The 16,117-nt window shown below is 38.9% G+C and overlaps 1 protein-coding gene across 2 annotated transcripts in view; it reads right to left on the bottom strand.

Annotated features, from left to right (window-relative positions):
* The window catches only part of ripor1 (RHO family interacting cell polarization regulator 1), a 92,826-nt gene extending 77,067 nt beyond the window's left edge, over positions 1–15,759 (bottom strand). The window contains exons 1-2 of one of the 2 annotated variants that reach the window (XM_072694650.1): positions 15,432–15,759; positions 8,462–8,492 (exon numbers count right to left, since the gene is read on the bottom strand). In XM_072694650.1, coding sequence (XP_072550751.1) covers positions 8,462–8,492 — 31 coding nt within the window. In that variant the 5' untranslated portion in view covers positions 15,432–15,759. The remainder of the gene's footprint in view (positions 1–8,461; positions 8,493–15,431) is intronic. The other variant, XM_072694652.1, reaches the window with a different exon arrangement.
* Positions 15,760–16,117: the final 358 nt, after the last annotated feature.

The following is a 16,117-nucleotide window of genomic DNA, read 5'->3' as shown; positions in this document are numbered from 1 at the left end:
CTCTGTCACTGCCTGTTCTTTCCTGCAACAGTGAGATACAACTGCCCTCCAGTGGTCACTTTCAGAAGAACGCTGGAGAGTTGGGTCCAGTGTTGTCAGAGGGTCTGCCTCTAAGTGCACGACTATGATTTGATTAGGGAAATTATGAATCCAGTAAAGGTGTCCATGAACTCCCTGGAAGACGGCCAACATCTGTACACTGTACACTGAGGTTTCGCTGTGAATAGAGCCTGTGTTCACAGTGAGGTGAATGATATTCACAATCGCACACACCTACATACTATTTATACACACTCAGGCCCTTACACCTACAAACACTCACACACACATCACAGTAAAACTCACTAAGTCCATGAAATCCTTTAACATACATACAAACATACCAACATTCTTTTACACCCATGTTTTTTCCTTCTTGTCCTAGATCATTCTGCAGGTCATACATAAGAATACTAGGGTTGTGTGTTGGCAAGAACCTGGATACGGGGGTTAGAATTATGCAATCAGGACAGTGGGATGTGAAGACAACAGAGCACAACTCTTCTATCTAGCAGTCAAGGTTCAAACACAACACAAAATGAACCACTGTCTGCCACCAATCTTTACATGTGAACTATTAATAAGAAATCAATACTGTGTTTTCGAGAATCAGTAATGTACTGCAAAACATAATATTGTGATGCTTCAATATATCAATATTTCCTTACACCCTCCAAACACCCCTAAAATAACCACTCTTTGTGTTATGGTACTCTTACAGCAGACATAATGAGCTTTTAATCTCAGCTCCTGCGCACAGGGAGGTGAGAGGAGGACAGTGGCAGACAGACGTGTCCCTGAGAGCCAGACAGATGAGCAGACAGCTGGCTGTTACTGAGCAAAGTCCAGCAGCTCCCTCACTTGCTGACCCGCGGCGCAGTGAATTAATAAAGAGATGAAGAGATGTTCCACTTCGCTGACACACATGCACTTGTGCTTTAGGAGAGAGCTGACACCAGAACATTCATGTTAAGATGCCGATCAAAGATAGATAGAATCTTCATTCCCAGTGATAAGACATCTCACATTAAAGCAGCATTATGTAGATTTTTACTTTAAAATAGCAGCTTTAAAATCATGCTGATGCTCCACTGACTTGTAAAAGGGAGAACAGCGTCGCAGATGTTGCTACCCCAGGCTGTAGGGGGAGCCCAGGAGCAAAGAACTCCTATTTGATCATTGATTTTCAGTAGTTAAATCTGAAAACTGTCTTCGTATCTATGTAGTATTAGACTTTCAGCTTTAATTCAAGGGGTTTAACAAAACATATTGCAATAATCATTGAGAAGTTACAGCCATTCAGTCCCTTTATTTTCACAGGCTATTTCTTTATTATTTATAATACTTAGAAGCAAATGCTCAGTGACTGTCTGAGGTCTGGAACCCATGGAACTCACCAAATGCACATTGCTTCTTTAAGATGCTTTTCTAGGCCTTAACTGCAGTCACCTTCAGTTGCTGCTTGTTTATGGGTCTTTTTCGTTCAGTTTTCTCTTCAGTGAGTGGAAAGCATGCTCAGTTGAGTTAAGGTCAGGTGACTGACTGCTATTTAGGAACATTCAGTTTTTTTGCCTTAAGAAGCTCTGTGGTGACTTTCGTTTCAGTTTTGAAATATTGACTAAACCTGAGCAGAAATCATAGCTCTATATACTATATACATAATCAATAAAAGCCAATGATCCAGTTACTTTTGCAGCCATACATGCCCATGCCATAACAGTGTCTCCACCATGTTTGACAGATTATGTGTTATGCTTTCTATCATTCTCTGTAGTCCAGCTAATCTTAGTTTCATCTGTCCAAAGTTAAATCTTCAAATCTTGATCCACAACTGGACAAGTGGTTTGCAGACCAGTGGTTTGCATCTTGAAATAAACCCTGTGTATTTACCTTTTTGAAGGTGTCTTGGTGTCCATGCATTTTGTTGACTTTTGACAGTGATATGTCTACCTCCTCAAAAGCAAATATCTACTTTAGTTAGCCTGAGCTCACCAGTCCGTTTTTTTTTAAGAATGAACCAACTTTTTTGCCTGTTGGCCTCTTTGGGCAGCATATTGAGAGTTCTTGTGAATACCTACCAAATGCAAACACTGAGAATCAACACCAGGTATTTTATCTTTTTTGACACATGTATCATCAGGTAATGAGGAAACAGGCCACGCTTGACAATGCAAATGTCCAATTACTTTACTTTAATTTACTATACCTTTGTTAAACTTAAATTAAAGCTGAGTGTCTACACTTCAATCACAACTTGATTGCAACATTTTTTAACCCACTGAGGCAAAAATACAAAACATCAATTCTGATCCCTTCAAGTGCTGACATAGCTGGAGAGACAACAACAGATTGTGAAAGGGTCTGTAATATTCAACTTACCATGTGTGTGTGTGTGTGTGTATGTGTGTGCATGTGTGAATGATTTAACTGGGTCTATCATGTGAACTTGTAAAATGCACACCCAACTGCAGTCAGTACCAGTCCCTCCAGAAAACATGCTGACCCAGTTACATTGTGAATATTATTACTTATTAGCAAATAATATGTAAAAAATATTAACTATTGAACTAATAACTATTATACATTAGCAATACTGAGACATCACACATGAGAAAAGCATTACTGATTTTCTGTAGGACTGACAACCTGTCCCTAGGTTCACCCTTGTGGTTCTGTGTATCAGTGTGCACATTCATGTGCTTTCCCAAAAGTGTGACCTATTTCAGAAAAGTGCAAAATTACAGGATGCAAGACCACATTACACACATCCAGTTCAACATGTTGGTGACTGGAGAAGAAAGTTAACACTGCATAAATGCTTCTGTCCAACAAATATATGAAACAAATCTGCAAACCTGTGGTTTTAACAAGCTCTTCTGATAGACCTCTGATTACATTTACATGTACGGCATGTAGCTGCTATTTACTTAAGAATAACCTCAGCTAGTTCAAATAAACTAAAATTCAAAGATAAGTTTAGATAATACTAAATACAAGTCAATATGGAGACCATAATACTGATACATTTGGAAATGTGTAGTATAGCAAGTTAAGTTTATGAGGGGCCTGGCCTCTTCCTACCTATCCTATTCTACTAAAAAGCACTATAAAAAAGGTCAGATATTTTCTGTACCGCATGGCTGTATTATTTATACAATCAAAAGATCAGATCAGTATTGGCTGATCCTCACAAAATAACCTAATCAGGACATCCCTGCTATGTTAGTTAAATACAAGTTGGCCAAACATTGCATCGACATTCAGGCCAGGCCAGGCCAGGGTCACTTCAGCGGAACAGATGTGTGGTTTGAGCGTCCACCCATAATGCCCTTTTCCCAGGAAGTGTCAAGCCCACACAGACATTGAAAGCCAGATCAGAGCAGGGAAAATCTGACCACACATTTCCTGTCATTGTGCCGACTGTGTATCACCAACTGCTACCCATAATGCGTTTCCAGCTCAGCTCAATTCAATATGCAACACACACAAACACACTGAAGTGCAGGACAATAATGAATGAACCAAATACAGCCTTTGGTGAAAAGCAGCCTGGTCGCTGGTGGTTTGATATTTAAATCCCCAGAGAATCTGACCTATGAAGTTATCAGCGTGAGTCAAGGTTGCAGGCACAACCAGTGGCTTAGCCAGGATGTCAGACACAGTACAATACTGGAGATGCATGATGACGCCAGAACCATATTTGCATCGGCAGGTAAAAAATATGGGTTTTAGGCAAATTGAGATTTTTAGACCTATATTTTACATCAATACTTGATAACTTATTAATTGTGGTGCGGAACATAAGAAGGTTTAGGTGATGCTGGGCTACTGCGCTAAGGCTTATTACTTTCAGTGCTAGCTGTAAGCCTAATCTGGATTGATTAATTACCAATTTCTACATTTAATAAATACTTGAATAGTATTCCCATATCACTGCATTCCCAAACAACATCTAAAGAGATGGGTACAATCATGAATTTCCCTACCTTTTTTTGCCCCCGATCCGTTTCAAGTACCTTAATGCTGAGTATCAGTCAATACCAATCTGATCTGATCTTTGTCTTTCCATAATCGATATTGATAATAAAACCATGCAACGTAGATGCTTCTAACCAAAACTGATGCAAAATCACTGTGTTTTTAGTATATAAGTGTTTTTATAGTTATATTGTAGTTAATATATAAAAAAAACATTCATGGCTACATTAAAAGGCACCTGAAAAAGAGTAAACACAGCCCAATAAAATCTGTGACGAGCCAACCAAAGCTAGCCCAAAAAACAACATCTATATGACGTCTGGTGCTAGGTGAGCAGTTACCTAAAAGTACTCCAGTGAAATCACTTTATGTGTGTATAGTGGTGCATACTCTGAACTGATATCTTAACTGATATAGAGTGAGTGCATTAGCCTACCTCCCCTCAGCGGATTTTAAACCAAACAAAGGTGTGTGGTACATTTTTTCAATGTCTTGTATTTCCCCACATCGTTTTGGCAATGATGTTGCAATCTAAATATAGAATATTTAAGTCTGGCAGAGTGTGGTGATTTTGCCTGGCAGGGTTCTGAAGCACATTAGAGTCTGCCACCAGACAGGCTGTCCTAGACACAGCCATACAAACATACTGGACAGCTAACATAAAAAATAAAATTGCCTAGAAGGTTTTATAACTACTTTGCTTCCTCTATAACACAACAGACTCCTACCCCCACACACACCCCACACACATACACACACAAAATCTGATTTAATGTGGTGGTATTTAAATATTTCAGTACAACAAAAATGAGTATGCGCCCTGTTTTCATATATATACTGGTGTGAACATGTGCGCTAGAAGCATAACAATCCCAAACACTGGTATTATAAACTGTGAATGAATAACCTAAGGATCCCCCACCCACCCACTCATCTCACTCTGGCAGGATGCTTTACTATTAAAGATAATAGTGGAAATAACCTTTGGAAGCCACAGACGTGTGCATCAGCCGTGTAGTTTTACATTTTGCCATTACACCCTTAATACATCCATCTCTCAGCACTTCTGATGTGTTTCATAGCACCATAAGTTCCCCCAAACATCCCACTCTTTGGCAAATTACACTTGCTTATCTCTCAGCACTTCTGATGTGTTTTGTAACACTTTAGCCCCCCCCAACACCCCCTTGCCAATGTCCCTTTGGCGGTTTATCAAGCAGGATGAGAAGCATCTCCGGCTGATGTGGCCCCTGAACCTGTACATCTGCACCAACAAAACCTTCCCCTCACGATCCTCCACCACCGATAGCCATCACCCCATTTATCCCACACAAAGCATATTCAAGCTGCCAGCTTCCCTTCCAGCCGTCAGCCTGTCTGTCTGTGTGTGTGTGTGTGTGTGCACGTATGTTTCTTCGGAAGACAGGAACGGATATGGCAGAAGAGTTAATCTATGATATAGCATCAGCAAGGGGAAAGAGGAAAGAAAACACACAGTGTGAGAAAGACAAACTGACATACAGTGGGAGAAAGACACTGTTCAGGGTCAATGAGCTGACCACAGCACTGGCCAAGATCATCCAGATGTAAACTGTGATACCGAAGCCCTTTTTTTCTGTGACAGCAAAAGTAAATGATTGGCTTTTGTAAACCATAGCTGACAAAGGTCAGAGAGGAACATGGGGTGGGTAATATGACTGTATGTTATTGTTATTGTGATAACTTTCACTCCGATACACTTTTTTTGAGTACACTATACAGTCCACTCCAAAAGTATTGGAACAGCAAGGCGAATTCCTTTGTTTTTGTTGTTCACTGAAGACATTTGAGTTGAAGATCAAAGATGAGTATGAGACAAGAGTTTTTGTTTTTATTGTACCACAGCATTTTTAGGTGAACAAATAGCTTTAATGTAAATACCAATGTTTAATATTTGGTGGCATAACCCTTGCTTGCAATACCTGCCTCAATGCTGTGAGCCATCAACATCACCAATCTGTTGCATTCTTCATTTGTAATGCTTTTCCAGACTTTTACCGCAACTTCAAATTAGCTTGTATGCTTCAGATCACACTTTCTCTTTCTCTACACTTTGGCCTTTCCATCACTTTGGTAGAGATTAATCTTGCTCTCATCAGTCCACAAGATTGTAGTTACAAAACTTTTGCGGCTCATCTCTGTACTTCTTTGCAAATTCCAATCTGGCCTTCCGATTTTTACTGCTTGTGAGTGGTTTGCTTTTTGTGGTTTGGCCTCTATATTTTTTATTCTTCTTCGAACAGTGGATTGTGATACCTTCACCTACCTGTTGCTCAGTACACCAGTAGTTTATTTCTTTTTTTAGGACACTCCAAATTGTTGTGCTTGCTATGCCCAATGTTTGTCCAATGGCTCTGGACGATTTTTCTTCTTTTCTCAGCTTCAAAATGCCTTGCCTTTCTCCTGCAGACAGCTCTCTGGTCTTCATGTTGGGTTATTAACAAATTCTTTTGCCTGGCTGTTTCAGTACATTTTGAGGGAACTGTTCAAATGTTTGTGGACGCCCCTTCTACTGCTAATAGAATAGGACTCTCTGGAGCAGATAACGATGAACCTACTGGCCCAGGCCTAATGCCAGTACATATGGATTGAGTTGGGGAGTTGAGGATAAGGTGGGGCGGTGATCATCCAACAGCCTCACAGCAATGGTCTAATATCTTGCAGAAAGCTTTCTTTGACAGTAGAGACAGTTACTCCAACAAAAGCAGGTTAAACCTTTTTTTTTTTTTAAATACCTAATTTAGGTGTCCCAATACTTTTGTAAATATAGTGTAAATCATGGGTATTACAGTACGTCTACGTATACTGGACAACTGAATGTAGTATAAAAATAAGATTTTTAGACCAATTAGAGTTTGTTTATATCTGATTCCATTTATTCCATTAAAGAACCATTTGAACATTTTTAGATTATTGTGCTAATAATAACAATAAAAATAATAATGTTTTAAAAAATGTTATAATAATGTTTTAAACCCTGGCTTATATTTTTTTATCGCAATATATTGTCTTACAGTATTGCAATATATTGAATCATAACCCCTGTGTCGTGACGCATAGCCAGGTTCTTGTCAATACACAGCCTTATTCTAAATGGAACCATTACCTAAATAACTCTTAAAGAACCCCTTTAAAAGTGTGTTTTTCCTAAGTAAGATCAGGCAAGATAAGACATATTCACCATTTGTGTTACACACTAACAAACAACAGACACAGCAACAGTTAGGACACATGCCTGAAGCAATGGGCGACCAGGCGTCCAGGGAGCAATGCAACCCACCCTGTCATCAAGTGCATCCAAGTAGTAATGTACAGAGAGGAGGTAGAGGTTTGTTCAGTGTTTGGTCCTTTTTGATGTCTTTGGTCCGTGACACAATCATACCTTATACAAACCACGCCAGACCATTCGGTAGCAGATGGAGATCGCTAGTTCTGCTTTATTATTTTGTTCACCCTTAAGGAGAGCTGTGAAACAGGGAGTGGTGTACTTTGTTTGCTCTGTATGTTCTTCCGAGCGGCCGTAACATAGGCACATATAGCTAGCAAACAGCTTCTACTGCTAGCTCAGAACACTTCCTGATAGACCACATCAAGCAGACAAAAGAGCTTTTAGGAGTTTGTGTGTGTGTGTCTGTGTTCACGTGCATGTGAAAGAAAAGTGACCATGACATTACAGAAAGAGATAAGTTCCCATGGCCAAATAACCTCCAGCTGGTCTGTTTGAACAGCTTCACAGAGCCCTGCTGTGAACAGAAATATTTGTTTCATTTTTAATGACACTAAATACATTATACACTGATCAGCCATAACATTAGTACCTAATATTGGGTCGGTCACCCTTGTGCTGCTGCAACAGATCTGACCATTCGAGACATGGACACCACAAGACCTCTAAAGGTGTCCTGTGGTATCTGGCAGGCAGATCTTTTAAGTCCTTGCAGTTGTAAGGTGGTGTCTCCATGGACTGCATCAATAAATCTTAGGTGCTCATGACCCTGAGAGTGAATCAGATTCTTATGCCTGCCCATTTTCTTGCTTTTAACACAAAAACTTCAAGAAATCACTTGCTGCCTAATCTGTAGATCCCACCTCTTGATAGATGCCATGTAGATGGAGATAATCAATGTATGTTACTTCACCTGTCAGTGACACTAATGTTATGGCTGATCGGTGTACATTTAGCAACAGAGCTGTACAAACCAGAAGACATGAATTAGAATATAGTATAGTTAAACAAATAAGGGGAATTATAGAACTATAATTCTAGTCAAAATGACCAAGAAGTATGTTATTCATTTTCAGAAGATACTTTTAAAATTTGATAAGAGAATGTACTTCCGTAAGGAGGCTGAAAGTCAAACAGTTAAGATACAAAAATAAAGAGAAAACGGGTCTTTGTCCTGACCTGAAAACTGTGGGTCTGACAGCATGTGCATCTGAAAAATAGGAATATTAGCAAATCAAGCTGCTGAAGCTGCTGTTGTTGGCAGAATAATGGACGGCTCACTCCTGTCCATTAGATAGGAATGAAAGCCTTCTGTGGTCAAGTCAAATCAAAAGACACAACTGGTCTCTACACTGGAACTGTATCAAAAGCCTACATTTGTGTTAACCAAGGACCAAACAATGCAAATGCACACTTAAAGGCATCCCTTAAGATTTTTTTAAATTGGAAGCAGTAGTATTTCTGAATGGGGAGGGAACAAAAATTGTAATAAATAGTATCAGTGTGCTTGTGCAACCATCCCTGCAAAAGCCTAATATAGTAAATCTAATCACAAAGAGGTCTGGAGAGGCAGGAGTTTAACATAACAGCAATACAAGTGGTACTGCGAACATAAAGATAGGTATCATAACAGCAGATTTAGTCGAGAGAAATCTGCTCATTCACCCATCGCCAAACCAAAGAAACGTAAGATTAGCCCTGAAAAGAGCTGATAAGCCAAAAGAGAGCATGACAGAGTCCTTGTTAAAAACAGGAAATGTTAAAAGTGATATTGAGTTGCCTTTTTTCCAGGCACCATTGCTGTGGGTTTTGTAGGCAGCCAGAGTATCATTGCTGTGGATTTTGTGTACCTGTGTTACAATGGAGTACAGACTAGTTGTATTAGCTACCTGTACAGCAAGTTAGCAGGTTAGCAACACTGTTTTTTGTGCCTCTGCTGTTCTCAGACCATTTAAAGTGCTTTCCTCTGTGTCATTTAGCAAACACAACCTTTATGACCACAGATACCTGATTGAGTGGATGCTTCATACAGCTACTGGACTCTTCCTACTGGATTCTAACCAGATGTACTCTTATAGCCAGTATCTGTTGTTCAATGAACACAACTGTTTATTTCCATATTGCTGCACCTTAAAGAAAGCCTTTGGACTAATTTCCCCCCATTTTTTTATTTTTTATTTTAGTTTGTTGGACATCATTTCTCTCTACATTTGCTCATTTAGTATTTCATCATAGATGAGCAAAGTAATATAATTAAAAACACAATAACACACCAATGTATTTACATGAGTCTGTATTAAAAGTCAAACATGCTTTTACCTTAAATAAAAAAGTCACTAGTCACCAGAGAGGTTGCTAAATCCTTACAATCCCACTTGCAGACTATCGCTTTAAGGTCTAACTGTTCAATAACGCTGCATATTCGAGCATTTTTACCTATTAAAAAAGGCCCATATCCTCTGTTTTTTTTCCCTTTTATTTCTTGTATTTGATCGGATAATACAATCATATTTCATGTTCTCATCATCAGTGTTTCAGTTACTGCACATTTACCACTGATAAAAAATAAGGATCTTTGTTCCCACTGGTTGTCCTGTACTGTACTTCATTCAGAAAGCTCTCAGAGCTGAAACACTCTTGAGATCTGCTATATAAATGGGCAATGGAGATATGTGAAATGACATGGTTCGCATGACATTTGAGAAACAGTGATTTCAAAACTTCTTCTTTTACAGCTTAGTTTGCATATATGAACGTATAAACTGAGTGACGGTACACTTTATTTCAAGAAAGGGCTGTCCATGATGAGAGCCCTTTAACAATCTAATGTTTTTAATAGAAACTCATTGCTCCAGTGACAATATAGAGAGGGATTGTTGCAAGAAAGGCCAGAAAGATCTTGATAAATAGAATAAGCTACTGGTAAGCTGTTTATGGTAATTGTCCTGGACATGGACACTTTGTAAGACCTCACATACGTTAACTGTTCCAAGGATCCCATCCCCCAATGTCTCAAGATGGCCTTACACAGCGATTATATTAAATAGAGCAAATAATCATCATAATCAATGAATTGTGGCTGAATGATTAATAACTGAGTTACACAGTAATAAAAGGAACAGAGCAGATATTGATCCAAAGTGATTTTTAGATTAAGATTCACAGAAAATATTGATCTAAAGTAAAAAAAAATCTTTGCTTTGTTGAAATCAAAGTATTTAAATGACTAGAACAAACCCAGTTAAACTGTTTTATTACTACATGATGTGCCTTTTTTGTTTTTAGATCGTGCCTTTTTACAGCATCCCCTAAAATCACGTCTTCTTTGACTGAAGGAACAAAGGCTTTCATCTTGCAGCCAGTTCCACAATGGCAGATGTGAGGGTGTTTTTTCACACACAGTGCAGGTGGTCATCTGAACTGAGGGGAAGTAAATTACTGTATGAAAAGATAACCAATAAAACAGCATGTGAGAGCAAACAATGGTGTTTGCTGTAGAGATTCTTGACCTCTTGGTTGTTTCTTATCTTTTCAACTGTTGCTCAAGAGGAGTTTCAGTAGGATCACACACATCCACACACACACACCCAAACATACTGTACTGTTAGTACATGTACTAAATTAGAGAATGAACTATAAAGAGAGTGAAAAAAATCCATCCTATCCTGTGTTTAACCACTAAGGCAGTGGTCAACAACCCTCCCCCTGGAAGTCTTTCAACTCTAGCATTCAGAGACTTCTGAAGACAGTGATGACATGAATCAAGTACGGCTGATTAGGTTTGGGACTAAAGTCTGCAGGAAGGTAGATCACCCTGAGCAGGCTTGGTGACCACTAAACTAACGTATATTAAGATTTAGGGCACATGCAAGACGCTCTGGTCCAGAGCAAATTCTCCGGACATCTCTGACAGGCAGAACAATGTAGAACAGTGGTGTAATGCCGCATATCACAAATATTAAATCCCTGCATTAGTGACTGATGTTGAATTTAGTGGACTGTTTTTATGGAGGCTCTCTGTGGCTCAACTGGATCATATTCTGGAGTAAGTTGGGCATTTCGCTAAGCTAACAGGCTTTAGTAATAATCAGACATAATCAGTCTCTGAGTTTAAATCTTTACTGAAGGAGTCAACATCCAAACTGTTACATCCAGACATAAGGAATTTGTTCCTTAAATGGCTGTTATACGCTTCAAATGTTTGGAGAGCTGCTTTAAAATGCCAAAATTCCTCACGTTTAGATGGATGCTTCCATAACAGGTAAATCCCTTTTACCAGGCTAACAAAAATGTAAGGCTAAAACACAAAATATAAACAAAAGCTGCTTTCAAAGTTAAGTACAAGGTGTGCAAAATGCCGCTGTGTAATGACATGCTTGACTGCCTACACCTACATGGTTAGAAATCAAACAGTTACAGTGTGTATATACTACGACTTCAGCAGCCATGCACTACACAAAGCCACACCCCTGACCTGCCCTCTCTACTGAGAGAGACAGCGGTGTTTCCGTTCAAACGTTTCGCAAATGAAATACATAATTCTGAAATTTTGACAGAAAACACTGATAAGTTGTAAGTTGTGTTTCCATTAGAGCTGCACAATATGTGGTTTCAGCATCGTCATTGCAATGTAGGCATGAACAATATGTGCATCGCAAGACATTACATTATTATATTTTTTATGACATCAGAGATTTTTTATCTACCAGAGAGAGATTCTATCTGTCCAATATAATTAATCTTCCTTTAATCTTGGATACACTGCATGAGTGCAGGATCATGATGAGAATTGGTGTACCTAATGAGAGCTGAAATCTCTGTCCCACCCCGATTATGTCCACCATACATCTGGGAGTGCACATGCACTAGACAGTTCTTAGAGAGCAGTGCAGAGCCACTTTTTAGACAAGCTTTTCAGAATTTCAGAATGACAAAAGCAACCTATTATGACTTGAGAGTTCATTGTTTGCTCAAAAAACACCTAACGTCAACCATTTTTGTGATTGTGTTTTTTTTTTCAGATTTTGTTTTTGTCAGGTTTTCATTCAGGTTTTTGTTGCAAAATTGATACAAATTCAGTGGATGAAAAACCCACTAATGAGCATTAATATACCAAAATCAATTTTTTTTTTCATATGAACATTGATTTGTTATTGGTTTTGTGGTCTTCACATGCTTCACATTTCAATAACTTTACAAAGCCAAGAGAACTTTTCATAGTGTGTTTTTCAAGTGGTCTTTAGTAAGACTGATGGTTATTTATAGACTCATAATGCTAAAATACTCATTTGTAATTTGATTGCTTGTTTGTTTTTGTTTTTTGCATGGTTGAATACTTCTCTATGATGGAGACGCATTTTCAATAGTGCAATTTGACAAACACTTCAAGTTAAAGCTTGGAAAGTATTTGGTGATAATATATTGGATATATTGGAGATAATATATTGTTTCATAATATTTTTCAGTTTTGAATCCAGTAATCCAGTTGGTGTACAGACAATGATCAGTGTTTCAGTTTTATCATAGTATTATTTGTGACTAAGCACAGTGATGCTACACTTGGTACCAGTATCTATATTATGCCAACCTTAGTTGTTTATAGTCCTTTAAAGAACCTTTTTAAATATGTAGCACCACAAAGAGTTACATGTAAAACTTTTTGTACTTTATAGAACCTGTTTTACTATATGTGAAGATCAGTAATCTTGATTCTAGTTTGACACGGTTAACACAAACACAACTTATTCAGCTTTGTTAATTATCAAATTTAGTGTGTGTGAGTTGGGAAATCTCCAAATTTTGCTGGACACAGACCCTCCAGAACCAGAAATAAAGAACCCTTTGGACACTATTTATTCAGACTATACTGTTTTGATCATTACACAGAATGTGATGCATCTGTGTAATGACACAGGACAATGTACAATCCTTATTTCATGTACAATCCTTATTTCCATGCAATAGGAAATAACCCTTTCTCATCTACTAAGAAACAGCAAGGCTTACAAAAAACACTGACAGCAAAAAATGCAGGTCAATATGATGCACTGTAGCTTTAAAGGCCATAACCAACCACTGTGTATACTAATATACATATGAAGTGCGAAGTTAATCATACACAATGTTCATTTCACTTTAACAAAGCACATTAACACTACATATCACCCAGCTCTGTTCACCCAAGGTTAAAAGACCTGACTTAAAGCAGCTCTAAATTTGGCTGTTGCCAAGGGGTCACTGCCCTTTGACCACAGAGGTCAGGGTAAAGATGCTCTGCCTTCCTTGTATAGATCTTCTCTATGTTAGAACAGCTTTCAAGTGTACAGAGATAAAAGTGATTGACTGAATTTACTTGATTTAAAGGTGCACGTCATTTCCACACAAATAAACGTGCTGACGTGATCTGAGTTATGCACACAAGTGAATTAAGTAAATTAAAAGCATCTATTTGTCAGTGCTCTGTAAAGAAGATAGTTTACGACCTGCATTTCATGATTCTAACACTTTTTATTTAAAACATTTGGCTGAAAATGTGCCTTAGACTGAAACAATATATATGGACAAAGGTATTTGGACACCTTGTCATTTCTTACTTCTTCCGTAAGCAAGGGTATTAAAACAAATCCAGGAGTGACTATCTCTACGGTTCAGGGAAAGATTTCTACTAGATTTTAAAGCATTGCTGTGAGGATTTCATTGCATTCAGTGGTGACAAAAGCCTTAGTGATTTCAGGATGTTGGATGATCACCACTACACCTTATCCCCAGCTCCCAACTCATCCTAAAAGCACTGGATGAAGCCCCAAATTTCCAGAAAACACAGGTCCACTGCTCCACAGCTCAATGCTGGGGGGCTTTATACTCCCCAGACCATGCCTGCCATCAGGCATGGTGCCAACAGGTTCATGTTTCTTTGCTCCAGAAAGTCCTATTCTTTTGGCATGCTGTGTGTGCGTGTGTTTAGTCAACAGTCAGCAATGGGCACAACTTAAAGTAGTTGAATGCATTTGGACATATAGTGTATGTGTATATGTTAATGTTTTTTCATTTTCAGTTTTATTACAGAATATTAATAAAAAAGTATGGTATTTTAAACGAGAGCTGTTCTTAGTAACGCTCGAGACAACCCCAATCTAACACACTACTCATAACTAAATCATGCTAGTCCCAATACAGCAATACAATTCAATACAGTACACTGCAGTGCACATGCATCCCTAGTGCATGTGTATACTGAGTACAGAGCAAAAGGCGCAGATCTGGGATTCTGTTTGGAGCAGGGGTGGGTTGAGCTGTGCTTATTTAAGGTTTTGATGGTTTAGATGTAACAAATTCGTAAAATGCTCCTGTCTAGAGAAATATACCAGGTAGGAACTGTTCATAGTGGTACTGAAAGACTAATAATAGAATAATAGAATAATAATTGCAAAAAATAATAAAATTGAATTCCCTGCAGCCAAACAGATTCGTGAGATTTGTAGCTACACGCCTAACCCAAACAATACATTTCTGCATCTTGGGTATAATAAATGGGCTGAAACTACACTCTGGAGGAAGTACTTAACAGAATGACTCACTTGCTGGAAAAACACAGCACGGTACTGTCCAGTGCTGGTGGGCAACAAGACCACAGTTAGGAACCGGAGCTGGAGCTCAAGACCACAAATGTTGACCACTGCTGAAGAGGCTGACCATAGCTTGATGTAATCAATCAATCACCTTCCCATGTCCCCTCACTAAGACCCAGTGAGCCCCTGAAATGACAGTCCCCTGAATTACACCCACCACTACACAGGGACTGTCCATAACAGCCTGACTGGGTATTTACTGGGAGGTTGCTGAGGATGTGGAGGATCATGCTGAACCTGTTAGAGAGTGGCCACGTTCTCCTTAATCTGACGGGAATATCCCAGACTGGGGCGAAATCCTCCCTGCTACAGAACTAATGATTAATAATGTTAGCAAGTGAAGCCCATAAACCAAACCAGAGCTAAACCACAGACTCCCCCTATACTGAGTCCCTTCTCTCAGCAAAGCATGGGCAAAACACGAACTTTCAGCGATTCAGTTATGGTTGAAATATTAGTATATATAAGTATTCCACTCCGAAAACTGGACACAGTGCAATTGAAACCCTCTAAAATCCTACCTTAACGAATTCGACCAGTCCAGAAGTCGTTTCTGTCGACGTGAAAACAAAAATAAAGGGTCCAAAAGTCGCTTGGGACGACGTGAAGCTGAAGGCCAGTTTTCATGCTCTGAGTAAAATGAGTTAGCGGGGCTGCTAACGGTCTCCAGCCGCCTGTGTGGAGAGTGAGCGCCGGACTGAAGTCACCTCCCTGTCCGCAGCCCGAGCGGGAGGGTCTCTCTCTAACCACTGGATAATGAAAAGTCAGCAGCGAGTGAGTGTATCAGCCCTCACCAACAAAACACACCGAAAAACCCCTGACAGAGAGGAAACCGCGGCTGTCTGTCAGCAGTCCTGAACGGGACTGGAGTTAGTGGTTCTGCTCTTAAGGGCAGTGATCAGACATGACCTGTGAAGGATAAAATGAACATATGTACACAATAACAACATTTAAAACGTCTTAAAGACGTTTAAAATGTCTTTCTGTGAAATAAATGCAATAGTATTATGATATTATATAATACTGGTAATATCATATATACAATTCATAACATTCTTATTACTTCTTATTACTTTCTTAATTGTAATGGAAACGCTCTGAAATTAAAAATAGTGTACATTTTTTTACAGTGCATATTACTGCACTATACAAGGCTGCTTTGAAGTGAAAAGGTAAATATGATAAAAATGCTGATCATATGTATTGA

The sequence above is a fragment of the Salminus brasiliensis genome, chromosome 13 (assembly GCF_030463535.1).
Source record: "Salminus brasiliensis chromosome 13, fSalBra1.hap2, whole genome shotgun sequence".
Lineage (NCBI taxonomy): Eukaryota > Metazoa > Chordata > Actinopteri > Characiformes > Bryconidae > Salminus > Salminus brasiliensis.
The sequence above is the reverse complement of the archived record's forward strand: the minus strand, read 5'-3'. Positions and strand labels throughout refer to the sequence as shown.